Here is a 26,973-nt window from a genome sequence, read left to right as displayed (position 1 = left end):
TTGAAGGCTTAACAAGCTAATCCAACTAATTTGGTGTTGCAAGTAATCAGTATTGAGCAGTGACAGGCATTCAAATAAGCAACATGAAAAGGGACCCATGTGACCTTGGGTTGGAATATATGGTGGGTTGGATAATGACTGATTTAATTTCATACAACTAAATACTGCTTCACTGAAAATCTTTGTTCGGAAGACACCCCAGTATTCAGATGTTCCAAGTAAATGAAAGACATACCACTGTTATCTTTTTTGTTGAAAGTAGAGTAAGAGTAATTATTATGCAGGCTTTTTCATATGATTGTATAATAGAAAGAAGAAGGGACTTTGTGTTCAATGGATATTATTGCTAAATTTGTAAGCCTCTCATTTGCCATTGAAGATCATAAATATGACTTAATTAGTTTTAATTTTGAAAAAATGCACTCACAATAAGCCACAGATACTAACAGATAGTAATATCCTCAAACCAATGTCTACATTCGGATAGGAAACCTTCAGTTAATATGAATGTATTAAATGTAGCAAATCAAACAGAGTAGCATTAATGATATCTGCATTCCACAATGACCTGCCTGCATTTCAAAGCTGATCGTGGTGGCTCGTGTAGCAGTCCACCTGTCAGCAAAAGACATTTAATGTGTGAAACCATTTTTTAGATTGACACGTGTATTTTAATAACTTTTAAACTTGATTGTCTATTTAGATATAAATGGGTAATACATTCAAATTAGTTTAAGTAAGTAAGTAATGGTTATTTTAATTTAATTACTTTGTTTTTAAACCAACTGAATGTCGTTGAGTTAAGCGGAACCATGAAATTAAAACAAAGTCTACTTTGACATTTAGTCGATTAGCGAGGCTAAAATTCAGGAATTTACTCGGAATATAAACAGCTTTTTTAAAATAAGGGCCATAAAGAGCCAGCGTAAGTTTTCAAAAGATGTTAATAATTCTGCTGATTTTAACAAGAAAGTCATTAGGATATTTAAAAGATAAACGAATACTTACGGCTTAAGACTTAAATATTTCTTAATTTTAGCATTTTGATTTAATCAAAGAGTCAGGTTGAAATTAGTTTAAAATGCTCCGCAAAGAGCGGGTCTTCTGAGTTTTAAAGACAACCGAAATTCGTTATTTTATTATTTGTTTTCAAACCCACTGAATGGCGTGGGGGTGACTTGAAAAATGTGTGAAGGCTTTCATCAGCACAAAAACGTCTTCCTTTGGGTATTTCTTACGAGTTTTTCATCTCTTTAATGGTTAATTCTACCTCTTCCTTAGACGATTATTTATTTATTTATTTATTTATTTTATTTTAAATGTAGGAGACATGTAATTTTCGATCTTGTTGCTGTAAATGTTTTAACAGCTGCGTGTTGTACCCCTTATCAAGCGGGGTCATTTTTGCTAAATCGCTTGTAATTCGACCTCTCCAAATTAGAATCATTGCTGTTATTGAACTATCTGGAGTATAAACACATGTTTGGTCTCTTTGTAAAGGTAACATTCTCTAGTTTCACCCTTAGTAGTCAGAATCACTGTAGGTGTGACTGATCAAAAGTTATGCACATTAGAAGTCACAAAAAAAAAAATGAATTTTTTTGTTCTCGCCTAAGTTTTTTTTGTGAAAATAAAGGCCTCTATAGCTGCAGTAGGTAGGTGTGGACAGAAACACACTATGTACCAACAGAATAACTTGTTGACTACTCACATTTCAAATTTGAAAAGAATACCAGTCAAAATGACATTTTTACACCAGTTTTTATGTGGGCATGTCCAGGGGCTTTTAGAGGGACCATTATCCACATTTTGGAACGTATGGAAAAAGTGTAATAACTTTTGAAGGCTTCAACCCACAGATATCAATGAGGGCTCTACTGAAAGCTTACACCTAAAGGAATCTATATCTACACACAGTGTCACTCTATTAGTTATAAAAATAATAAAAACAATAAAAAATACACATTTCTATGTAAAAATAGTCAATACAAGTTATGGGCCAAAAAATATTTATATTTTTTATTTTTTCCTTTTTTATAAAATGCACACAAACTATATATATTTCTTTTACAAACTGTTACAACACAGCTCAGCATTTTTCCATGTGCCACTGATGGCAGCAATCACGAGCAAGCAGAAAGCACAAGGGCGTGGCACATGTCGCTCTCTCCCAGTACACGTCTCCTGGGCCGGTTGAATACTTTTGCAACGCGTACATGCATCTATTATTTAATCGAGCGTTTATTTACATTTAAACTTCTACTTTTATTCATATTTAAAATGTGAAAAAACTTGGCGAAATCACAATAAACAACCACGCACCAACTCTGCAGACTGGCACAAATGCCACCTTCACGCAGCTCCGATCGTTTTGTTTACAAGTTAGTATGGCAAGTTACATATCAAAATGCTCGGCTGCTCATTGGCTGTAAGTTTTGAGTGTCAGTCACAGTGTCCAATCAAACAGGTAGATTCTACCAGCGTTCAGAGCTATACGTCACCCTGCAAGCTTTCTGTGACACTCGTTGGCTATACGAGGTGCCAGTCAACCCCAGACCCGTTGTAATTGGCCAACTTAGGTGTCGATCAGAAGCTAACACTTCCGTGTTTCATGCGGTAGCATGGTTATCGCCGACAGAAACAAATTACGTCTGATATGAGCAATATAAATGAAAAAAAATTACGTAGGTGGTCTCAAGTTATGAAACGTTTTCTGGAGTTTTTGTCCCTTTGAGGATATATCGTGTGTTTTGGACCTAAATCGTTTAACTGGATTATATTCGCTGGAGCCTTACGGACACAATGGGATCAATACTGCTCGGAAATATTGATGTTTGACTTGCAGGGGGTCTTCAAAGGTAGGGACAGTCAACTCTTAAAAGTATGTACTTCTCTGTAAAAAGGCTTTAGTGTCAGTGCTGTGGTTGTTGTGTGTCAAAATGGTTTATATCATCGGTAAGACGAGACTTTGAAGTTTCATTTGATGGGTAGTATGTCGAGATGCATGGCAGATGGGCATGCACACATTACTGTAACGTTTTTAAAACGCTGTTATGTCCCGGGACCGGCACGTGTGCGCGTTAAGGTTTTCTGTGTCTTGAAATTCCTACCAATTCACGGCTGCTTGTTTGAAGAGCTGCAGACTTGGCGCTCCAGGCTCCGGTCCTGTGTTTTAAGTGCTGCGTGTTTACTGACAAAGCCACAGGGCCTGACATTGGTGGCCGTTTACTTGTAACTGCTGCCTGCTTACTTACTGAGGAAGCCACACGTGCCTTGGTCAGCAGTTGAAAAATCTTTGTGTCGTTGAATCAGCAAACACAAAGAGTCGGGTGCAGATTAACAGTAAAGGATGTCTGTTCGATGGAGATGATTATTTTAATCCTGTTATAAAGAAAAAAGTACGTATGCATATTGTATTGAGAATCCTGATATTAGTAATTTTGAATTTTAAAAAGATACAGACTTGCTTGGCTATGTAGTACAAGCAAAATAAGTGTAGATTTTAATCAGGATCCTATTATTATTTTTATTATTTTTATGTTTTCATTATGATTTGCTTTGTATTTTAAAAAATACATACACTTGCTTTCAATAAGACTCTTATTTTTATATTTTCTTAATATTATTAGTTGTGAATTTTAAAAAGATACACACTTGCTTGGTTGTGTTGGGGTTGGGGATGGGGCTAATTTTCATAAATCATATTTCATAATCCATATTTTCATAAATCATTTTTCACAAATCACATTTTTCTTACATGTTATTTTCCATATATCATATTTTCATAAATCAAACTTCATAAATCATATTTCCTAAATCATAATTGAGGGTGAGATTTAATATCATCAATCATCCATTTGACAGTTCCTGTCTGATATTACTATTATCATGTAATTATTAACATTTGCAATTGAAAGCTTGTCACTTCACGCTGGCACTAACTGAAGTGTGCTCTATAAAAGTAAATTAACTGAATTCACTACAAATCTTTTCTGATAGTTCAAAAGACCCAATGACTGGTCGCACGGCTGCTTCAGTGTCCACTCCTTTGTTTCAGATTAACATTCAGTGAAGCTTATCAGCTGCAGTTATTACAGTCCTGGGGTGGATAAAAATGTCTGTCATTATGTTGTACTCGTGCACTCCAATTCTTAATCAGCACTTACAAGTATTAAAATGGAGAATTGTAAATGTAGTCCAGATATTTAGAGACTGGACATGACATCTGTGGAGTCTGTGGAAACTGAGAGCCTCAGCACAACTGTTTATTTCTTATTGTTTGGAGTAACGGAGCCAACATCAAAGCAAAAAAAGTCACATTTTCACTCTTAATTTTTTTGATTGTCCTTATTGAATTCTGGAGCAAATTTCCATTTAGTTTGGTTTGTTTAAGTCGATGATGTGAACACAGCAATTACACTTCAGTGAGGACCAAAACAGCCAGACTGAGACCCTTTAGAATTGGTGGTCTCAATAAGTGAACCCTGGAGCTGTTGAGTGATGTAAGACTGTGATCCAATATGGGACTGATTTAACTACACGAAGTACTGCACATATAGGGATAATTCTTGTTGTTATACTACATGATATTGTAATGTTGGTGATCTGAACATAATAAATAAATCTACACTTGCACAGCTAAAACACCTCCGTTGCACCAGACTCAACCTCAGAGCTTCTTATGTCGCTCACCATTAGATCTCAGCTGACCGCCTTAAAACACAAACCACTTGTGATCGGGTCAACCGGACCTCATGTAGAGCTGATCAGAAATTCATTTTATGTGTAACTGATAATCAAAGCCCCTCATCTTAACCCATCACAGTGACACACACTGCTGGTGTCCTCTCAATGCATTTGCTCCTCTGGCGCACTGTGGTTAATGGAGACACATGAACTTTGACACCATTTAGTAAATGTGATGTGGACATTGTCATGATAGCAGACCACACTGGCCCACTAGCAACAGTGCAGCCTAATAAACAGATTGGGTGGGAGATGAAATGGAGAGACCCCCATCACAAAATATTAAAACTGCCTTGAGATGACATCACTGCCAATATGGAAACATAACCACTGAGTCCAGTGCTGGTGTGAAGTTATTTTGCACCGCAGGCAGAGCTTATTAGTTTATATCCTCTTTTACAAATAAATTACTTTTTTAATTGAAATTATGCTGTAGGAAAAGGAAACAATAATTTAAATTGGCATAAATTGACAGGAATAACTTTTCTAAATAAAGTGGTTAAATTTAAGGTTTATTATGATACCTCTAAAGCTGTGTGAACTCTACAGAATAATTTATTATTAATATATGAATTGTATATAGAAATACTGTAGTAAAACTAAAAGAGTAAAACAAAATTGAATCACAGGTTGACTTGACACAATAGACATCAATGTAAGTTTTAACACATACATGTCTCACTCATGTCACAATAGTCCAACACGTACAGTTGCTAAAGTAGCAGAAAACTAAGCTTCCTCCACCAAAAGGTAAACTACTCAAGGTAGACGAGTGAGACATTGGCACAGTCTGATTGGACGGAAAAAATAGAAGACGGAGACATGAAGCCCTTCAAATGTTTATCTGCACAGCGAGAGTTAGCTGTGACATCTGAAATACAAAACTGGAATGTATACCTTTCTCACTCTGTCTCCATTTTATTTTATTTTACTTTATTGTTCTGTAATTATTGGTTTATAAATGAATACAAATACAGACCTCTTCAGAAAGCAAACAACAGCTGTCTATCAAAAAATGGCACTCAAGGCCAAATGACTGTTCTGTAGCTAACCCATTCAGCTGGGCCCAAACTCCTCAAAACCCACCCCACAACATGATGTGCTTCCTAAACGAATGTCTAATTCCCCTTAATGGTGGCACCAGCCCTGAGTGAGTCCTGATCTGAACAGGAGGGTTTTAATGTCAGCTAAAGAGCGCAGCTCCTTGTGTACTGATGGATAACACAGGGAACTGACCTTCTGAAGAGTCGCATTTACGTGTAGACCTCTGACAAATGCAGAACAGGAAGGCCATCTTTTCAGCCATTACATTTGGGAGTAAAATACTGAAGAGAAGTGGTGAAGGGAAAGTCCAGTGTTGGAGAAAAATCAACCAATGAATGGGAGGATCAGGGAATTAGAGCACAAAATATTTGTAATATAAACAGAATGAGACTTGAAATTAAGAGAGACCACTTTGATAAAGATAGAGAGGAAGGCCTGAATCCTCTCATTGTTGTTAAACTGCTGTAAGAAAATCATTGTTCTATTACTTACAATGTGCTTCTAATATTCTTTTAACTCTCTATTTCACTTTTGTGCTTTAATAAATACGCTAAACACTTCCAATATTAATTTGGTTTTGATTCTTACATTTCTCTGTTCTCAGAGGTTGAGGAGGGGGATTCATTGAAGGTTAAGCAGGATTAGGGATGTTTTTTATTTTATTTTATTTTTTATTTTATTAATTTTATTACAATCCATACATAGCAATCAAGTTTTTACAAAAAAAAGAATTTATGTTAAGAACAGATCGATCCCCACCCTTGAGAGAGAGAGCAAGCCAAAACGTGTAAAATTTAAGGCTTGTAAAATACCTAAATTAATAAATTCTCTGTGCTTTATAAACTTATTTTAAAATATTACTGATTAGATCCTGCCATGTTTTGAAAAAGTCTGTACAGATCCTCTAACTGAGTATTTGATTTTTCCAATTTCAAATAATATAACACATCAGTTTCCCACTGACTTAAAGAGGAGAGTTTGGGTTCTTCCAGTTTATCAGAATAAGTCTGCGTGCCAACAGTGTAGTGAATGCAATCACAATTTGTCTGTCCTTCTCCACTTTAAGCCCTCTGGAAGAACCCCAAACACAGCTGTTAATGGGTTAGGAGGGATTGTGAGTCCAAGGCTGTCTGAGAGGTAATTCAAAATTTTTGTCCAGAATAATGTTAATTTGGTGCAGGCCCAGAACATGTGTCCTAGTGAGGCTGGGGCTTGGTTGCAACATTCGCAGGTTGGATCATTTTGGAGAGTTTTAGTTGAGACAGATGTGCTCGATATATAATTTTGAGTTGTATAATTGTATGCTTTGCACATATGGAGCTTGAGTGAATTCTCTGCATTGCTACTTTCCACTCCTTTTCTGATATATTAATTGAGAGGTCTTTCTCCCAGTGTCCTCTTGGATCTTTGAAAGGAAGGGATTGTAAAATGATTTTATATATTGTAGAGATGGAGTCTAACTCCTTGAAATTGAGCAATATTTTTCCAGCGTGGATGAGGGTGCAAGATGAGGAAAATCTGGAAGGTTCTGTTTAACAAAGTTCCTGATTTGAAGATAGTGAAAGAAATGTGTAGCTGGAATGTTAAATTTGGAATGTAATTGTTCATAGGATGCAAAGACGTTGTCTATATAAAGATCTCTAAGCAAGTTAATTCCAAATTTTTCCAGATATTAAAACTGCATATGTTTGTGAAGGTTGAAAGAGGTGGTTCTCTTGCAGGGTGCCACAGATAGAAGCTTCTCCGTCTTAAAATGCTTTCTACATTGGTTCCAGATTCTAAGTGAGTGGAGCACAATTGGGTTATTAGTGTATTGCCGATAACGTGTGTTTATTGGAGCACAGAGCAAGGAATACAAAGAAGTACTGCAGGATTTTACTTCTATTGCGGTCCATGCCTGTGTATGTTCTTCTATTTGTGTCCAGGTTCTTATCGCCTGTATATTTGCTGCCCAGTAATAAAACTGGAAGTTAGGTAGAGCCATGCCACCTTCTGCCTTTTGTCTTTGTAGGGTCGCTCTTTTGATGCGTGGATGTTTTGAATTCCAAATAAATGAGGTTATTGTTGAATCTAATTGCTTAAAGAATGATTTATTAATGTATATTGGGATGTTTTGAAATAAAAAGGAGCTTAGGAAGAATATTCATCTTAACAGTGTTAATTCTTCCAGCTAGTGTGAGATGAAGGGTTGACCATCTATGCAAGTCTTGTTTAATTTTTTCCATGCAGACGAAAATTTTGTTGATAAAGAGCTTTATGTTTACTTGTGATGTTTACCCTAGGTATTTAAACTGTTCTGCAATGATAAAAGGTAGGGTGTCTAATCTAATATTATATGCTTGAGAATTCACTGGAAAGAGTACACTTTTATTCAGATTAATTCTGAGACCAGAGATCTTTTGAAATTCTGTGAGTGCTGCTAAGACTGCAGGCACAGAATTTTCTGGGTCCGATATATACAGTACCATGTCATCTGCATATAATGAGATTTTCTGTTCCAGTCCTTCTCTGCTAATCCCCTTTATCTGATCAGTATTTCGACAATGTATTGCCAGTGGTTCAATGGCAATGCAAACAGCAGCGGTGACAAGGGCATCCTTGTCTTGTGCCACGTTCTAGTTTAAAGTAGTCTGAGCAAATGTTATTGATGCAAACTGAAGCTTCTGGGTTAGTATACAGTAATTTAATCCATGCACAAATGTTGGGCCAAACCCAAACTTCTCCAAAATAGTAAAAGGTATTTCCATTCAATCATGTCGAATGCTTTTCTGCATCCAATGATAATAATATTTCTGGGGTGTTTGATTTAGTTGGTGAGTATATTACATTAAACAGGCGTCGAAGATTTGAAGATAAGTGTCGGCCCCTAATAAATCCAGTTTGGTCTTGTGATATTACGAGGGAGCACTTTCTCCATCCTTCTAGCTATGATTTTAGAGAGTATTTTAACGTCGTTATTCAGAAGTGAAATTGGTCTGTATGATGCACATTGTAATAAGTCCTTATTTTGTTTTGGAAAGACAGTGATTAGTGCTTGGCGAAAGGGTTTGTGGAAGAATTGGTTATCTCTGGCTTCTGTAAATGTTGCTAATAGGAGGGAGCTAGCTGAGCGGAGAATTTCTTGTAAAACTCTGCAGGGTAGCCATCAGGGCCTGCTGCTTTTCCACCTTGGAGTGACTTTATAGCATCTAGTAATTCTGATAATGCCAGAGGTTTATCAAGTTCCTCCACACTAAAAGCGTCAATTTGTGGTATCTGTAATGTATCCAGAAATGCATTAGATTGTATATTGTCTTCTTTAAACTCAGTAGTATATAGGGATTTATAGTAGTCTCTGAAAGTGTGCATTATATTTTTGTGTTCGATGATTTTATCTCCGTTAGTGTTAGTGATTACGAGATTGCGTTATACATCTTGCTTGTGAATTTGTTGGCTAAAAGCTTATTAGCTTTCTCTCCATGTTCATTATAATGATGTCTGGATTTGTAAATTAGTTGTTCAGTTTCTTTAGTTGTCAAGAGGTTTAATTCTGAATGTAGAGCCTGCCTCCTCTTATGTAGAGTCTCGCTTGGTAGTCTGGCATGTTCTTCATCTATTTTAGTAATTTCGCTTTTTATCTCTGCTACTTTCTTGCTTGGATTTATTTCTGTGGGAAAGATATGAGATAATCTGTCCTCTTAAGAAGGCCTTAAGAGTTTCCCCAGAGTATTCCTGCAGAGATCTCGGGGGATGTATTTGTCTCTAGAAAGAATTTGATTTGTTTGGATATAAATTCAGTACAATTCTCGTCAGCTAATAGAAGCGGGTTGAGGCATCATCTGTGGGGTGAGTGTATGGGGCTTAGTAATTTCAGCTCCAATATCATAGGAGCATGGTCCGAAATAACAATAGCATCGTATTTACAAGATTTAATCTTAGGCAAGAAGTTATTATCTATAAAGAAGTAATCAATCCTTGAGTAGCAATGATGTACTGGTGAGTAGAAAGAATATGTTCTTGAATTTGGGTTTAAAACCTCCAGGGATCTGATAAGTTGTGATCAGTTATAAACTTTGTAATTATCTTTGCGGTGTTAGTTGCGTTCCCCTGTGGAGGAAGTCTTATCTAAAAGTGGATTTAAACACAATTAAAGCCCCCAGCCATTATAACTTTATGAGTGTTCAGATTGGGAATGGATGCAAATAAATTTTGTATAAATTCCTTATCATCAACATTAGGTGCATAAACATTTATCAAAATCATTTTACAGTTAGATAAGTCTCCCATGACCATTACATATCTCCCTTCAGGATCCAATACTACATCTGATGCTACAAATGGTACTGTTCTATGTATGAGAATTCCCACCCTCTAGTTTTCTTTGTAAAACTAGAATGGAACATTTGGCCAGTCCAGTCTTTTGCAGCGGAACTGATCCTTGCTTAGTAAGTGGGTTTCCTGTAAAAATACTATTTTAGCATTTAGACCTGTTAGGTGAGAAAGTACTTTCTTTCTCTTTAATTCGTGATTCAGGCCTTTAACATTCCAGCTTACGAAGTTAACTGTCCCATCATGGAGACACTGATTCTGAGTTTTTGATGTCATTTTATAGTCTTAACTGGAAGTGAAATAGTTTAGGTCTTAATTTCCTATTTCCCCAAGAGTTGTTGCCATGCAGCTTATTATTACGTTGATAGTTATAATTATAAAGATTGAGATGATAGATTAGGTATAGATCAAGCCTGCTCTCTTTCTCTTCCCCTTAACCCCCACCCTCCTTTTTGCCTCCCCAAGTGAGGCTAAAACCCACTTCACGCAGTCCCAGTCCTCTGACATACCCAGAGACAGAGCACGTCCAAAGCAAACAAGCCCCATGCAGTGGCGCTTTAGGTTAAAAGATAGAGATATCTGTTACCAATATAGTCTTTAAAGAGAAAAAAAAAAAAAATTTTGCACTTAAATATATATATAGTCTTCAGCAATTTTAGTGCATTAAGATGATACCCCAGATAATAAACCCAGGTGATGGTGTTAAAGATGTGTCCAAAATAAGCATAACAAGTCTTAATGCAGTAATAGCAATAACAGTAAACCAAGGGTATGATATTGAACAGTCTCATTTAGGGTACACATGAAATAATTAGAAAAGAAAAAAGAAAAAAAAGGAGGAAAAGTAATTAAGCACAATAAAACATAAACATCGCCCTAGTAATACTAAGTAATAATAAGAATATATGAGAATATATGATGATAAAAACCCGTATTTTAAAACAATAGATCAGACAGTAGATTATTAATCCTAGCTTTATCATTTACCGCCATGACTCACTATTATGTATCAGAATAGTCCCGGGATCAGCTTTCTTAATTCATTTTCTGCTCCTTCCTTGCTAGTGAAGACATAGAAATGACCCTGCCATTCCACTTTCAGTTTTGCGGATACAGGAGGCTGTATTTGACACTGGCTTGCCGTAGCAGCTGTTTAATATTATAGAAGGCTGCGTTTAATAGCTGTTGCTGGAGAGAAGTCAGGGAAGATACGAATGTGGTTATTTTCATATATAATATCTTCCTTGTTTCTGAGGAGTGCCATCACCTCTAGCTTAAATGATAATCGTTCAAAACGAACTATAAAAGATCTTGGTCGGGGTCTGACGGTGTTTGATCCGCGTACGCTGTAAGCGCTGCTATCTCAGATTCTGCTTTAAAGTCGCCCCCGATTATTTTAGAAAAAAGTTCAGCTGCGAATTTCACAGGGTTTGAACTTTCTCGATTCTCCGGCAGGCCTTCAATTCTGACATTATACCTTCTACTCCCATCTTCTAAAGCAGCCAGTATGTCTCCAAGTTTTTCTCAGAGCTTTTTACATTCGAACTGACATTTACTGCTCTTTCCTCGGCACTGGCAGCTAAATGTTCGGCCATATCGATCCGATTTGTGAATGTCTCCTTAAGATGCCCCAATTGATCAGCAAGCGTGCTCAGTTTAACCGAGTTTTCCTGAATGCGCTCTTCAATTTTACCCAGCACCTGTCGAAGTTCAAGTTGCACCTCTTGACGCAGCCATTCATTGGCCTGTTTCATCTCCTGTTTCAATTCCTGTTTCAGTCTCTCAAGTGCCTTTGCCGTTGCTTTCTCATTAGCCTTCTCGCTTTTCTTTATATCTTGCGTGAGCTCAGCGAGCAACACTTTCAGTTCAGATAGTTCAATTGTGCCTTCTTGTACCGTAGATAAAGCAGCAGACTTTGCTGAAGCCGGTGCCCCCGCTGCTCCAGGCCCGCGTAATTGCGTAACTGAAGCCGCGAACTTCCCGGCCCTTTCCAGTTTCAGGTAATCTTCTCCAATCAGCGAACTATCCACATCTGCACTCACGATCGCACCTTCGCTCCCCTTTTCGCTCTCACCCGGCGACGATGTAGCGGACCGTGGTCCCGAGGAGTCTGTACTTTCGCCCATCTGATCCAGGTCTGTCTCTGAGATGCTGTATCTCGAGCTAGGGCTTGCTGATTGTAGCTTGGATGTAGCTTTAGTCTTCAATTCTTTCGGACCCCCCTTCTTGTTGGTCATGTTTATATGTGCTTACATATACTGTAGCAGTCCCTCTCAGGTTGAATAAATACAAGATATCTCAGGATAATAAGCAAATAATATGAAAAATAACACCGCTGCTAGCGGAGCTCCACTTCAGACGTCCATCTCTCGCATCGGACGAGACCAATGTCTCTTAGGGATGTTAAACACAGGTCTGTGAGACAATGGCCTGCAACAAGTGACCACACCTGATAAAGTCTCAATAGCAGGTGACAGGACCAGAGATCTGGAACTGCAGGGTGACCCTTAAGGACACTAAGGATGGCATTGACTCCACATCTCTCACCACATAGCCTGGGAAAGAGTGAGATGGATAAACTGGATATCGCTCCAGGCCTGGATCTTGACATCATCCCAAAGTGAACGTTCTTAACAAATATTTACATCCTTAAAGACAGTAGAGATGTGACTTGATGTAGTGGGCTAGTCGAGAGTAAACACTTGTAATAGTGTCACTGTCAACATGACATTGAAGCGGTCACGTCAGTGTATGTCCTCATCAGAGCTCGTCATCTTCTGTGGAGTCATCCAGATGAAATGTGTGCTTTCTGTGGCATAGGAAGTCACACATCACTGTTATGTCCTTTTGAAGTTCTCAGATCATCACCATCTGTTCATAAAGCTGTGTTTGGTAAACATGTCACATCATCACAGCAAATATGGTGGGGCACAAGATCAGCTCTTGTTTTGTCTTTTGTTTGAAAAAAATTGTTTCTGCCCAATGAAAGTCCACGGCACAACAACATGGCATTTATTGTGACTTGTGGTTCACTTGAAAGTCTGCTGTGTGAATCTCAACAGAACTAACTGGAGACTGAAAGAAAGTCACTGATCTTCTGCTGATTTGACACAAAGCCAGCAGACTACGAGTGTGAAAACACCTTTAAAGTAGAAATGGAGTGGGATAGCATTGAGTAAAAGGAGAAGAAAAAGCCATCATTAAAAAATCAGTTCAGCTGCGATAAAGAAAAGAAAGAAAGACATCCTCATGAAACAGAGAGAGTGCTGGGAAATAAAAGAGTGTGAGAAGTAAGAGAAGGGAGGAAATGATAGGAATTACAACACGATTATATCTTAGAAACGCTGGACTGAGTGGCTCTTTATTCAGAGTGAATATGCTTGACACGAGTGTTTGTAGAAAACTCGTTTATCTAACACAGCGGGACTTTCTTTATATTGAGGGCTGGGCTGTGCAACAGGAGGAGAGAGGAGATTTGATCTGCGAAACTGAGATTTTTAGGACAACAGCAAAGTACTGTGATGTATATTTTAAGACGGAGAAGTCAATGGAACCAACCTGAGTGCTTATTGGAGTTTTCAAAAGACTTTGGAATTTATGATTTTTGTTTTTCTTTGTTGAACATTACAGCAGACTCCAGCACAGTAGGTGGCGCTAATGCACTCTATGATGTCCTACCAACTGGGCTGAGGGATTGTGATTTAATTTTTGTTTAAATATCAAATACTACATTTAAACAGTTAAGGAAATGCTATAGTTTGGTCAGCTGGTTAATTGTGTACAGCAAAGCTTTGTGTACTGAGAAAAGCGCTATATAAATGTAATGAATTATTATTATTATTATTATTATTATTATTATTAAAGCATATTAATGCAAAGAATATGATGATATCTAACTAACTGAAGGAAAATGTTAACTCTACAAAAATACAACAGCAGTTCAAAGTGGCAGCACATCCAGTTGATTTCAACGCTTAAAGCAGAATAGCAGAATGTAACAAATATGAAAAAGCACAAAGATAAAGCCTGTTCACATGTGTCCCTTCTCTCTTTATATATAACATCATCTGTCTTTCTGTCTATCTGTCAGCTTTTCATGAGAGAACTACTAAATGAATTTAGATTTTGCGACCTCTCTCATCGTGCAAATAATCATAGTTCGCTTGCAGTAGCAATGTATTCATGCTAATCCAAGGCAGAGGCTGTGGGCCGAAGGGAGGGGAAGCATGACGTCAGGAGTGGGGAGTCGATCTACCTTTGTGTTTTGGAGTGTAACTTGCCTCCGCTTAGCTAGCGATACCTTTTTGTTTATTGATTTTTAAAGTCACTACTACGTGGGCAGAGACAGGGGGAAAGTTTTTAATTTAAGTTTGTAACTCATTTCACAACGGGACGTCACCTGAAGAAATGTTGAACAGTTTTAGGATCAAACATCAGAAACATGACGTGGATTCATTTTAAATCTCTGGAGCTCATCTCTGCTCTTTACAGTTCATAAATATGATAAATTCCCTACACATTTCTGTCCTCTTTACTCTTATTCGTTATTCACATTTTGTTCTCCATATATAAAATTCCAGGACATGGTGACAGTGAGGATGTGCTCATCTAGCAGGAAAGATCTTAAAAATCGCTCAACACGTCCATAACTCCAAATGTCTTCTCGCTGTAATTTACTGGTCCCCTGTACATTCCTTCAATGTTTCTACTGGACACTCACCACAGCTCCTTCAAAGTGTCCACACATCCACAGGGGTTCTTCTTATTTCTAATTACAACCCAATATGCCTCAAGATTAACAGAAATATAAAATTTACTGATAGACTCTTTATAATTATTCATGTCTGTTTGTACTCCAGCTTTTATTTTCCCAACTATTACCATTTTTAACCCAAAGTTCAGCTTTTTTATTTTTAGGTATCCATTATTCCAAATAGTAAACCTATGAGATGAACTCCTTGTGGTCTTCCCTAAGTAACCAACCTAAGACTGACCCCCTCTTGGCCCTGGGCTTTGTAGACCTGTGCTGATGTCCAGTCTGTGAGGTCCAGCAGGAATATCCAAACCGAGAGCCAACCTCGGATGCTCTGGCAGTGATGTCCTTAATAAAAGCCAAGACGGAGGTCGGCCGAAAGACGCTCGAGGATGTTGGGTCTCTGCCGGCTGCGGGAGCAATAGATGAGCCGGGAAGAATGAGCCTGCATTTTAACCTCGGATTTTAACGGATTCGTTTATTGATGTTTTTATCCTAACTGAACACTTAGTTTTATAATTTATTTATTGAAACTAGATGCACTGCACTTTTTGTTTTAATTAAAGAACTTTGGCACTTTTTGAAAATATCCCCTGGCTTCATTTGAGAAGTGTCCTCATTTTTCAACTCATGTCGGTGACATTACCGATGGTGTTGGGTTCAGGGCTCTCGTAAAGAAGATGGGAGCGTGGAGTGGACCTGCTTCATCACACACTTTACAACTGGACTGTCCACTGGTGTTTGCTCCTTCTGCTCTCCTCAGTGGGCTTTGTGACCCCTGCCGGTTTCAGAGGACAATTCTCACTATGGTTCTCTGGCTGATGAAACTCAGGGGTATCTGGTCTGACATTGTAGTGTTTGGTGACCAGTTGAGGGTGACAGGGTGGAGAAACACAAGTGAGTTTAAAGAAGAAGAAGAAGACACAGGCTGAGAAGAAGACATGGAGAATTTAGTAAACATGGAGAAGAGCTGAGGAGATTATAAAAGAATAAAGAGAAGAATTTAGAAGGAGTGGACAGGGGGCGCCATCACTGGGGGTTAGTTGATCAGCATGTCCAGTCTTCACCATATGCTGATATCCACCTGCCGTCCAGTCCCATTCACCTCCTCCTGTAGTGACTTCAGGTTCTCCTTCTTACTCTTACTGATCTCATTAAACCACAGCCTGTGAAGAAAACAAGTGTGAGTTACAAACATAAAAGGACCCCACCTCACACACTGTACTATCACAGTGACACACCCACTCAGGTCAACTTCCCAGAATTCTCCTCAGTTTCCTTAAGTCACATGGCATTTGCGTCAGCCAGTCCAGTCAGGTCACCAACCTCTGAAGGCCTTTTGGTTTCATCTCATCTCAGTGAAGGTGTTATAGTCAGGCTGGGGGTCCTCTGTGGCTCCTACTGACAGTTTTTTTTTTATTCTCCTTCATTGTTTTCCATTGTTTTTATAACATTGTTCTGTTCATTTATTAATTGTTTAATTCTGTATTATCTGTTATTTTTATTCTATTTCATTATTATTCAGTATCTCTGTGTGTGTCTTGCAGTTCTCTCACGTTCCTTGTATTTTGTGGTTTGATCCCAAGACGCAGGACCACCTGCCCCCCAACTCTCTAAAGGCTGCGGCTCATTTGACTGTGCTCTGGTGATTGGTGGTCTTTGTGAGTATTTTGCTATTTTGTTTTTTATTCTGATTATTGTCTTTGAACCTTTGGCTCTTGAGTTCAGATTCTCCTACAATTTGTGCTTTTTGAATGTCGTTAGCTTTGGATTGCCTTTGGCAGCCCCTTTGGCTCTTTGTTAATAAACCTCATCTTTCATAAAGACCACTTGTGGACTTGTCTCTGCTCCAGCTGGAGTTTTTAAGGTTCTCCCCTCTGTTCAGACTCACTTCACACCTCTGAGACTCTTTTATTGATTTTATTTTCAATTTAAAAGCCTGCGCTCCTTTCTGAGGCCTAGTCAGGCCTGAAGACTCCTGTTTGCCTAGGGTGGGCCTGCCTGGAGGGTGACATTTGTTTGGTGGGCTATTCTAGAGATCTCACCCCTTTGTTATATTGTACTGTTAGAGCTATCACAACAGAAGGTGGTCTGTCCAGGTGACATGGTGTTGACCCCTCTGTGGTCACTTCCTGTGTCCTGCTCTCTTCATTAATATTCAGTCTCTTTCCATTATTTTCTTTCCCACTCGTCCTTACTCTCCTCTCTTCTCTCATTTTCTATCCTCTTGTTTCTTCTTGTTGTCCTCTCACCACCCTGTCCACTGACATTGGCTCTTCTCTTTCTTGTTAGTTCCAAGTGACCCCCATAACCCTGTCCACCCTCTCCTCCTGTCCTGATCCTGTCACCTCTCCTCCCTGTGTCCTTGTACCTCTGTCTGTCCACCCTTTCTGTTTTTCCTTTTCTCAGCTCATCTCACACTCCTCCTCTTTGTTGTTCTCCTTCTGTCGTTTCTCATTATCTTTGTTGTCCCCCCTGTCTGTCAACTCCGTCCAGCTCCACTTGTCCACTGCTCTTTGTACTTCTCGTCAGTCCATGTGGTGTCCGTCCATCAGGCCATCAACTGTGACTTCATAACCCCACACACCTCACCCTGTTTACTCACCAAAGTGTCTTTAATTTACAGTTTGGGGTCCGCAGACCCTCACACAGCTGATGAGCTCCTGAATCTCCGAGTTTGTTGTTTCTCAGGTCTAGTTCAGTCAGCTGTGACTTAGGAGAAGAGAGGACTGAGGAGAGAGATGAGGAACATCTGGAGGTGAGATCACATGAGACCAGGCTGTGGAGATAAAGAAAGAGAAGTGAGGACATGAGGAGGGACAGACAGACAGAAGGCCACAGACCTCAAAGGCTCAATGACTGCTGGCATTTTTACTTTTTACCCAGCCTGTTTGAGCCCGAGACCACTGCTGTTTTAATAAGTAAGGCACCAAACACCTGAGAGGGTCTCCTGCCTTCATGCTGTAGTGACAGGTGAGAAGTCATTGAAATGGACACATGGACATTAATATTGGACATGAACCTCAAAGAAATGAGACTGACAGCGTCCTGCACTTGAGGCATCACATGGACTTGTAGAAGGTGACAATGGGGGTGACAAAGTGGGATTTCTTTGTGTCATTCAGGACTCAGGATGTGTAGACATTTTGTCTGATTTGTAGAACACCATAGAAAGACAACTGTGAGACATTCTGATCACTGCAGAGCTTAACACTCAGCTGTCTGTCATGATGGACTCTCCTCTTTTCACAGTAATTAGATGATGACGATGACACTCTGTTGGTTTAAAAGGACAAACACAACCTGACTTTAGGAGTGAAGACATGATGAACAGAAAGGATGAGACTGACATGTGATACTTCTGTCCTCGGCCACTCAGACCTCACATACTGACCAGTGACATTGACCAACTGACCTTTGTCCACTAAACACCTCAGTGGTGATGAGCTCAGTTTTCTTATTCCTTCTAATGATTTGTAATAAAGCAGGAGGACGAGCTTCAAATGGACTGTCATCGTCCCAAAGTCCAGTCCAGTGGGTACAGAGGTGGTCTGAGCGGACTTTGAAGAGACCCCTATAACTGCTGACCACTGCTGTCCATTCCCAGATCTGCCCATAAGTGACTTGGTCAAAATGACGCTAATGGAAATCCACAGCACTTTATCAGCTGACTTCACAGGACGTGTGGGGGTCACAGGAGTGACTTGTTTGTGTCCTCACAGTTTAAATTTGTCACAACAGCAGCTCATTTCTTTATGTTCTGCCTTTTCAATGACATCTGTTTATAGAAGTCAGGACAGGTCAGTGAACAGTAAGTGGGTGGACTAAAGATGGAGGCGTCATTACAAACTTTTACAAATAATTCCAGAAATATTCATACAAAATGTTAAAAATGTTAATATCAATAGACTTGGGTTAAAATTATGAATTTATAGCAAAGATCGTCAGTCACACAGACTTGGTAAGGCATCATCTCATTTGACAAAAGTCAGGAGACAAAGGAAGAACAAGAGTAGCACAGTGACAATGGAAGGTTTTGGAGGTATCAGTTATCATTACTGTTAATAAAAATAAAGGCATTATTATTACTGTTGTTCTTGTGATTGAGGAACTTCTTTCCAAGGTGACAGATTAAATGTTTTCATCTCCCACTCAGTTTTGTCCAGGACATCTTATAAGACATCTCAGTGTCTGCCAAGTCACCATCAGGTCCCCAAGTTCTCTGCTTTGCCCTCTGGTTGTGATGCCCTGTCACTGCTCTCCTCCTATTTATTTCCATGTCTTATTTCTCCCTTTTTCTTCTCCTCCATTCCTATCTCCTTTTCCTTCTCCCACCCCTCTTGGTTCCCATAATGGCGTGTGGCTCTGCTGACCACTCAGTCATTTGTTCAGGTGAGTGAAGTTTCTGATGTTTGTTTAACTCAAATCTCTGATTGCAGACTTACATTTAATCATCTGTCTATGGACAGTCACAGTTTATGTTTCAGTCACAGTCCACTATCATCTTTAGTCACCCAGCTTTTCTGATCACACACCCAATGTGGTCTCATCAACCTTTTCATAGATGAGTGAAGCATACACCAGCCTACACCTCAGGCTCTGATGTGTTTCGTGTTCTTCTCAACACTTTTATAAAGAGCTGATATTTGAGTGTCTGTGTCTGTTCTGTTGTCTTGAATCCATCTATCTATCCTCTTCTCACCTCTCTCCTTAATTGTGGTGTTTTCACCTAAAGAACTGCCAATCACTGGATGTTTTCAGTTTGTCACTGTGTCATTGATAATCCCAGGATGGCTGCTCATTCTGAGATTCTGAAACTCCCTGGTCAGGCCTGGACAATAACATTGGTCAAAGTCTCTTACATCACACAATTTGGCCATTCAAACCACAGTTAGACTCCTTGACTAAGTCTACAAGGTCTATCTGTTGAATGGCTGGCAAATCATTGGCTCTTTGGAGGAGCAGACTGGTTATATAACAATGGAGTGTACCTAATAAAATGGCCATACAGTCTGAGGAGTCGCACTGAATTAATCAGTACAACTGCACAAAAAGAAAATAATTATCTGGAGCATTGATTGTTTTCTTTTTTTTTTTTTTTACTGTTCCCTGAACTATACTGTTTCTTTTACTGTTTAGGATTTACCCGATGGAGTGCTCAGGTGCACAGGCCTAACAGGGGTCTTACTGAACACCTGCCTCTGGACTAACACAACTCTTGAATGAATACAAGTGTTTAGCACGTTTGTGTAGAAAATCACAATTGCTTTTGTGGATCACAAGTAAAATAAAATACAAAATTCAGACATCTTTAGCACTTCATTCTTCATTATAAGTCGACCAGGGTTCACCGACAAAAGCGCGATAGACATATGAGCGCTGACAAAACCGCGACGGACAAACTTGCGCCGACAAACTCGCTAACTGGTTTTCAACAAATGCACGACGACACAATTGCCACGACAAAATCACGAGAGAGGCCAAGAGAGTGGGACGCGTACGTGCGCATTATGTACACTGTGAACATTGCCCCGGACACAGACAGGCTGACACACTCATGCCACCAAGCACATGTTTATTGTCCTTTATTTTTACAGTTCTGTGCTCACCGATCTCCAATACCACTCAGTCCTGGACAATACAATGCCTTTTCTTTCTCTCTTCTTCTTCTTCTTCTTCAGACCGCCTCTTGCCTCCTCCGTAGACCTTGTCCCAATCTTCCACCCGACTCTTGTCTCATCTGAAAGGAGGCTGCCCCTTTAAATAAGAACCCGGATGTGCTCCAGGTGGGTTTCCGGCAATCTCCCAAAGCCACGCCCCAGTGTGGCGGAAGTGCCGGCTGTCTCTCCAGAAGCACTCCGGTTGTCCCTGTTTTTTCTTCCCCCCAGCACTTCCTGGTGTGGTGGAAGTGCTGAGGTCTAGGGTCTTCCTGGTATTGGGGTCCCCCTGGCGGTAACCCCGGGTCCCTACAGGGTCGAGCTTCCCAGCTCTTTACCCAAAGCCTCCAGGGCGGTCGCCCCCTCGAGGTCTGGAGGAGGCACCAGCCCTCCTCCTGTCTTCTCAGGCGTCCCGGATGGGTACCACCTCCATCCAGGTATGACAACACATTATGTGCTAGGTTATAACTGTTATAACTGCTGATGGCATGCCGCGAACAAATAACTCAGTCGAGGGTTGGCATAACGCGTCGTATACAAAGCGGAATTACCAGCAGTCAGGCAGCCAGCAAGTCTAAATACGCTCAACTATCAAGACATCTTGCTGCAATTCTTCCTACATATGCAGGGCGTGATCTTAAGGACTATCTGCGTGCCGTTTCTCATAATATTGACTTCTAAAATAAACATTATTATATATGCTTTAAACTAGTAATTTATATTTAATGAAACTTAAATATGAAACTGAAATGTCGGCGCGATTTTGTCTGCTGGCTTTTGACGCTGCGTTTTAATCGGCGCTATTTTGTCAGCACTATTTTGTCAGCGCTCATATGTCTATCGCACAAATGTCGGGTCACAGTTGAGGAGACAGCTGACATCCCTGCATTTTTTGAAAAATCACAATTGGCAATCACTTGGCTCACCACTTTCAGCAGCTTTTCAAAGCTGACCCTCCAGCTGGGATGTTGGATATCTATGGTCCATGGTTCTTGAGGCCAATCCTCCAATTAGCTGTGAATCCCCAAGCCTCACTGAGACTGCACATGTAGTGAACCAGCTGAGGGTGGAGAAGGGCTGCAGGGATCTGTGGTATCCGGTGTGAACTGCTCCAGGCTGGTGGTAAGGCTGCCCTCCTGACATTGCAAGCAATCTTTGCTTCCATTTGGGAGATGGGTGTCATCCTAACTTACTGAAAAACGAGACTGTCATCTCTATCTGGAAAGGGAAGGGTGATCACCTGGTTTGCAGCAACTACAGGGGGATAACACTGCTCTCGGTGCCGGGTAAGATCCTTGCTAGGGTAATCCTCAATAGGATATGTGATCACTTGCTCACCTGCCAGCGACCAGCATAGTCTGGTTTTACACCTAAGAAGTCTACCAAAAGCAAACGCAAATATCGGTGGATTTTCTTTGCATCCTTTGTTGATTTTCATAAGGCTTTCAAACTCAGTTGATCGAGCTGCCCTGTGGGACATCCCATCAAGGTTGCTGTATATCATGGCTGGCCTGTACACTGGTACTGTGAGTGCTGTGCGGAGTGGAGGCAGAACATCTGAATTTTTCCCAGTTGATGCTGTGGTTCTTCAAGGGTGCATTCTGCTCCTACTCTGTTCAATCCTTGCTTTGGCTGGGTGTTGGGGAAGGTCATGAGGTCCAGTGGCTGTGGTGCATCTGTTGGTGAAGAATGATTCACTGATCTTGACTTTGCTGACAATGCTGTGATCTTTGCAGAGTCAATGGAGGCTCTGATCGGGGCTCAGGAGTCTGAGTTTCTGGGGTTGCAAGTGTCCTGATAAAAACCAAAGATCCAGGCCTTTAATGACCTCTTGGGCACAGCCATCAGCAATGTGTCTGTTTGCGGAGAGATTGTTGACCTTGTTGAGAGGTTTACTGACTTTGGCAGTGACATTCATGTCTCTGGTGACTCTTTCTATGAAATCAGTAGATGGATTGGGAGAGCATGGGGGTCTTGAGGTCGCTGGAAAGGGGTGTGTGGCACTGAAGATATCTATGCAAAATGACAAAGGTCCAAGTGTTTAGAATCCTGGTGCTTCCTGTCTTGCTTTATGGTTGCGAGACATGGATGCTATCCAGTGACCTGAGATGAAGACTAGACTCCTTTGGTAGTGTGTATCTTGGGAGAATCCTTGGGTGCCACTGGTTTGACTTTGTGTTGAATGAGCTGTTGCTCATGGAGTCCTGAATGAGGCACATTACCTGCATGGTGAGGGAGCGTCAGTTACTGCACTACAGCCATGTGGCGTGATTACCCGAAGGTGCGGAGGACCCGAGTAGCTGGACCAGGCCAAGGGGACGCCCATGTAACACCTGGCTGCAGCAGTTAGAGAGTCATTTCCAGAGGGTGGGACTGGACCGCGTGTCTGCCTGGGTGGTGGCCAACCGGGATCCCAAGTTGTTTTGTCATGTAGTAGGTGCGGCAATGTGCTGTACCAGTGCATGCTCCCCGACTTGACCTGACCTGAATTTTGTAGGTTGATGCCAACTGAGGTAATTATGTGTCATTAATAAAACATGTATCTTCCACGAGATAACTGAAACTTTCTTCTCACACAATCAATGGGTAAGGCACTTTTGTAACACGAGCAAGAAAAAAATGGCTGTTTTAAAAAACAGACGAATTGTTTAAGAAAATAAAGGGGGGAGGTTTAAAAGTAAAGATGAATTAATACTCTTTAGCAGCACACATTAAGTTCAATTCCTTGATGCTTTTAAACAGAGTAGTCAATGGGTCAACACCTGAGTATATGGAGACACTGGTGAGGTGCTGTGCTCCTTCTCGCCCATGCAGGTCTGCCAGTGAAGGGTGTCTTATGATGCCACCTCTGTGTTGTGCCAAATCTCAATTCAGTTGCTTTTCATGTGGAGCTCCTAGTTGGTGAAAGTAGCTGCCCATCTTCATCTGGATTGATGTCTCCTTCAATGTGTTTAAGAAATGATTGAAGACCTTCCTGTTCTGTGAATATCCACCAAACTGTGAAAGAATGTTTTGTGCTCTGTGGATGTCTGTCATATTGTTAATTGATTATTTTTTGTTTTGCTACCTTTATTCACTTGTCACCTGTTCAGTGACCCGTCATTTGCTTCGATAGACATATGAGCGCCGACAAAATAGCGGCGAACGCGGCGTCAAAATCGCGCCAACAAAATCGCACCAACAAAATCGCACCAACAAAATCGCAAAAGTTTCATTAAATATGAATTACTAGTTTAAAGCATATATAATAATGTTTATTTTATAAGTCAATATTATAAGATAACAACACGCAGATAGTCCTTAAAATCACGTCCTGCAAGAATTGCAGCAAGACATCTTGATAGTTGAGCTTATTTAGACTTGCTGGCTGCCTGACTGCTAGTAATTAGCAGACGTATACGACGCGTTATGCCAACCCTCGACTGAGTTATTTGTTCGCAGCATGCCATCAGCAGTTATAACAGTTATAACCTAGCACATAATGTGTACATAATGCGCACGTATGCGTCCCACTCTCTTGGCCTCTTTTGCGATTTTGTCGTGGCTCTTTTGTCGGGACGCATTTGTCAAAAACCAGTTATCGAGTTTGTCGGCGCTCATTTGTCCGTCGCGGTTTTATCGGTGCTCATATGTCTATCGTGTTTTTGTCGGTGAACCCACCTGTTCTGCTACACATGAATAAAAAAGTCCATAGACTGATGTTACTTGATTATGTTAACCTCCTTTGTAAGTTGCTTTGGATAAAAGTGTCTGTCAAACAAATAAATGTAAATGTTAATGGCATACCATCCACACACAAGGACAGAGTGCCAAGAAATACAGTGCCACCAGAGCAAGAATGCAACACAGCAAAAAGATTTTATAAAAATATATAAACATATTAAAAAGCTGGCCTGGTGGTCTTGTGTTTAAACTGAAATGCTGAAGCATCAGCAAAACTGATGTCATCTGGATGTGAGCTTTTGAATTGTACCTGCTGGATGCTCAGACATTGTCTTATATGATATCGATATTGTAATGGAGTCAGCTGGGATGATATCAGCATTGAGTCAGCAATAGGATAAGCTGTGCTAGTCGACGGAGATCTGATAAAATGAGCAAGTCGGCCACAGTGGCATGATCTCCATCCTTATGTGGCTAAACCAAGCTGTACATTTAAGAAGAGTGAGCTACCTAAAAGAGCAAAGAAATGAGCAAACGTCCATTGGGCCAGCACTGGTGTGCACCAAACGACACTAAACATGCTGACAATGGAGATACGTTTCAAGAACAAACTCCACAGAGACACAGAAAACATAATGACATAGGAGACATGTGAGTGCAAACTGAAAGATTTGGTGTGGAGAAACACAGCAGTCTGTGGAAGAAGATCAGACTGGTAGAAATGACCTGTTTGTCCAGGTACCTTCTACCATACAGCTGGTGGGCAGAGTGTCCAGAGACTGATGGTTCTGCACCATGTCAGAGGGTCTGCAGGTGCAGCATTTCTAGAAGATGTCTTCAATGGAGGGGACAGAGATGTCCCAGTGATTTCTTTTCAGCTTTCTGCTTCATCCGCTACAATATTTTGAGGCCTGTGATTTTGAAAGTAAAGCATCTTTTAGTATAGAAAACAACAACAAGAAAAGGCTAAGTTTACAGAAGAGACATTTTTCCCATTGTTATTTGCTTTTTATTCAATGTGTGTAACAACCTTTTTCTTTATTCTTGTGTGGATTGTTTGCTTTGAATTTTCACTAAACCTTTTAAAATGAACTTTTGCACTGAGAAGTTTCTTTCAGCAAGTTTTTGACCAGTGCTCGATCCCGTTTTAGCTACAACAAGTGTGAGTTACAAACACAAGAGGGCGCCACTCCTCACACTGGAGTATCTCACTGACACGCCCACTGAGGTCACCTTCCCAGAATCCTCTCAGTGTCTCCGACATCTACTGCACATGATATATGTGTCCACCTGTCGGTCACTAAGCCCACTGACAGATATATGTCGATGTCCTGTGTAGACCTGGGGGTCATGTCTTGTAGAATGATGTCGGCCTCTTCAGTCCACTTGGCTATAATGGCAGTCACTTCCTGTGTCTCCCACCTTACTGTCCACACTGCCTTCAATCCTAATCCTCTCCTCCCTGTGACCTTCTCTTTCTGTGTATGGCTGGCTGGTCATTTCTACTGCTGCTGTCCACCTTTCCTCCTGTTCATATGACTGTCCTCCTCTCTCTCCTTATCCTCTGCATTGTCTTCCTATTTTATTCATTCCTTTTTCATTCTGTTCATCTCCTTCTTTTGTCTCTCTTTATCTTTGCTCTACTGTTCGCTTTGTCCTTATCTGTCACTTCAGTCCAGCTCTAGCTGTCCACTCCTCTTTGTCTGCTGTCACTTTAGTCAGCTCTTCTCCTCACACTGACTGTGTTTCTCCTCCTTTTTCTATTTTAGTGATTTTTAACAAACTTTAGTGAGGACATCAGAGGAGTGTAAGGGGGAAAGTGACAATGGAGGACAGGAACAAGTACGAGATTAAAATAAAGAATGGACAAAAGAAATAAAAGAACAGTCTGGACAGAGAGGATGAGGAGAGTGACCAGTGTGGCGGAGGGGTTTAGGGTCACAATGCTGTCTTTACGAATTTAATTATTAAAGGGAAATCTGCACTTGTGTTCTCGTCATGTCCATCTGTCTGTCCATAAGGGACACCTGATTAAACACAGTGTTTGTGTTGAGGGAGTGGAAAAGCCAGAGCCATAATGTGACAATAAATAAAATTCATGAGACACACACACACTCAGACACTCACACACACACACACACTTGTTGTTCACTTACTCCAGTTTCTCTACTTTGCAGTTTTCACTCCTCAGCCCCTCACACAGCTGATCCACTCCGGAATTATCCATGCTGTTGCCCCTCAGGATCAGTTCAGTCAGTCTTGAGTGTTGAGCAGAAAGAACTGAGGAGAGAGCTGAGGAACATCTGGAGGTGAGACCACAAAGAGACAGGCTGTGGAGAAGAAGAGAAAGAAGTGAGGACATGAGGAGAGAGAGACAGACAGAAGGACAAACAACACAAAGGTTCATTTGCATTCTGACTTTTTACTGAAATGCAGTGTGAACACGAGACCACATTGAGGTCCAAATGGCTTGAGGCTCCTGCAGGTCTCATCCTTTATCATTTTTAACTGGGAATGGTTATGCTTTGTTTTTTAGTTCTGAGGTTTTCAAAAGTGGTGATGTTAAAATGTGTGCATAAAACTGAATGAAGCTCCTCAATGTCCCTCTCCAGATGCCTCATGCATAATGCCGTGCGTAGAATTCGCACTATAACATGGTATAAGCACAAAGGACGAAACGTGCTTACGCACTGAAAAATCAAGATGCATAAATCTGTGCGTTCGCCCACTTCTGTGTTCTTCCGCTCCAAAAATCCCGATCAGTGTGAAAAGTAACACACGTGCGTGCACCTTCTATCCCAC

General features: G+C 40.5%; 1 protein-coding gene across 1 annotated transcript; it reads right to left on the bottom strand.

Moving 5' to 3' along the window:
• Window positions 1-15,443: 15,443 nt before the first annotated feature.
• On the bottom strand, window positions 15,444-26,495 carry LOC120534532 (ribonuclease inhibitor-like). Its single transcript, XM_039762134.1, has 3 exons — window positions 26,328-26,495; window positions 17,457-17,630; window positions 15,444-16,017 (listed from the first exon to the last, which is right to left on the bottom strand). The coding sequence occupies exons 1-3, from the start codon at window positions 26,396-26,398 to the stop codon at window positions 15,915-15,917; spliced, it is 348 nt and encodes a 115-aa protein (XP_039618068.1). The 5' UTR covers window positions 26,399-26,495; the 3' UTR covers window positions 15,444-15,914.
• Window positions 26,496-26,973: the final 478 nt, after the last annotated feature.

The sequence above is a fragment of the Polypterus senegalus genome, chromosome 8 (assembly GCF_016835505.1).
Source record: "Polypterus senegalus isolate Bchr_013 chromosome 8, ASM1683550v1, whole genome shotgun sequence".
Lineage (NCBI taxonomy): Eukaryota > Metazoa > Chordata > Cladistia > Polypteriformes > Polypteridae > Polypterus > Polypterus senegalus.
This window is presented reverse-complemented; position numbering and strand designations above follow the sequence as displayed.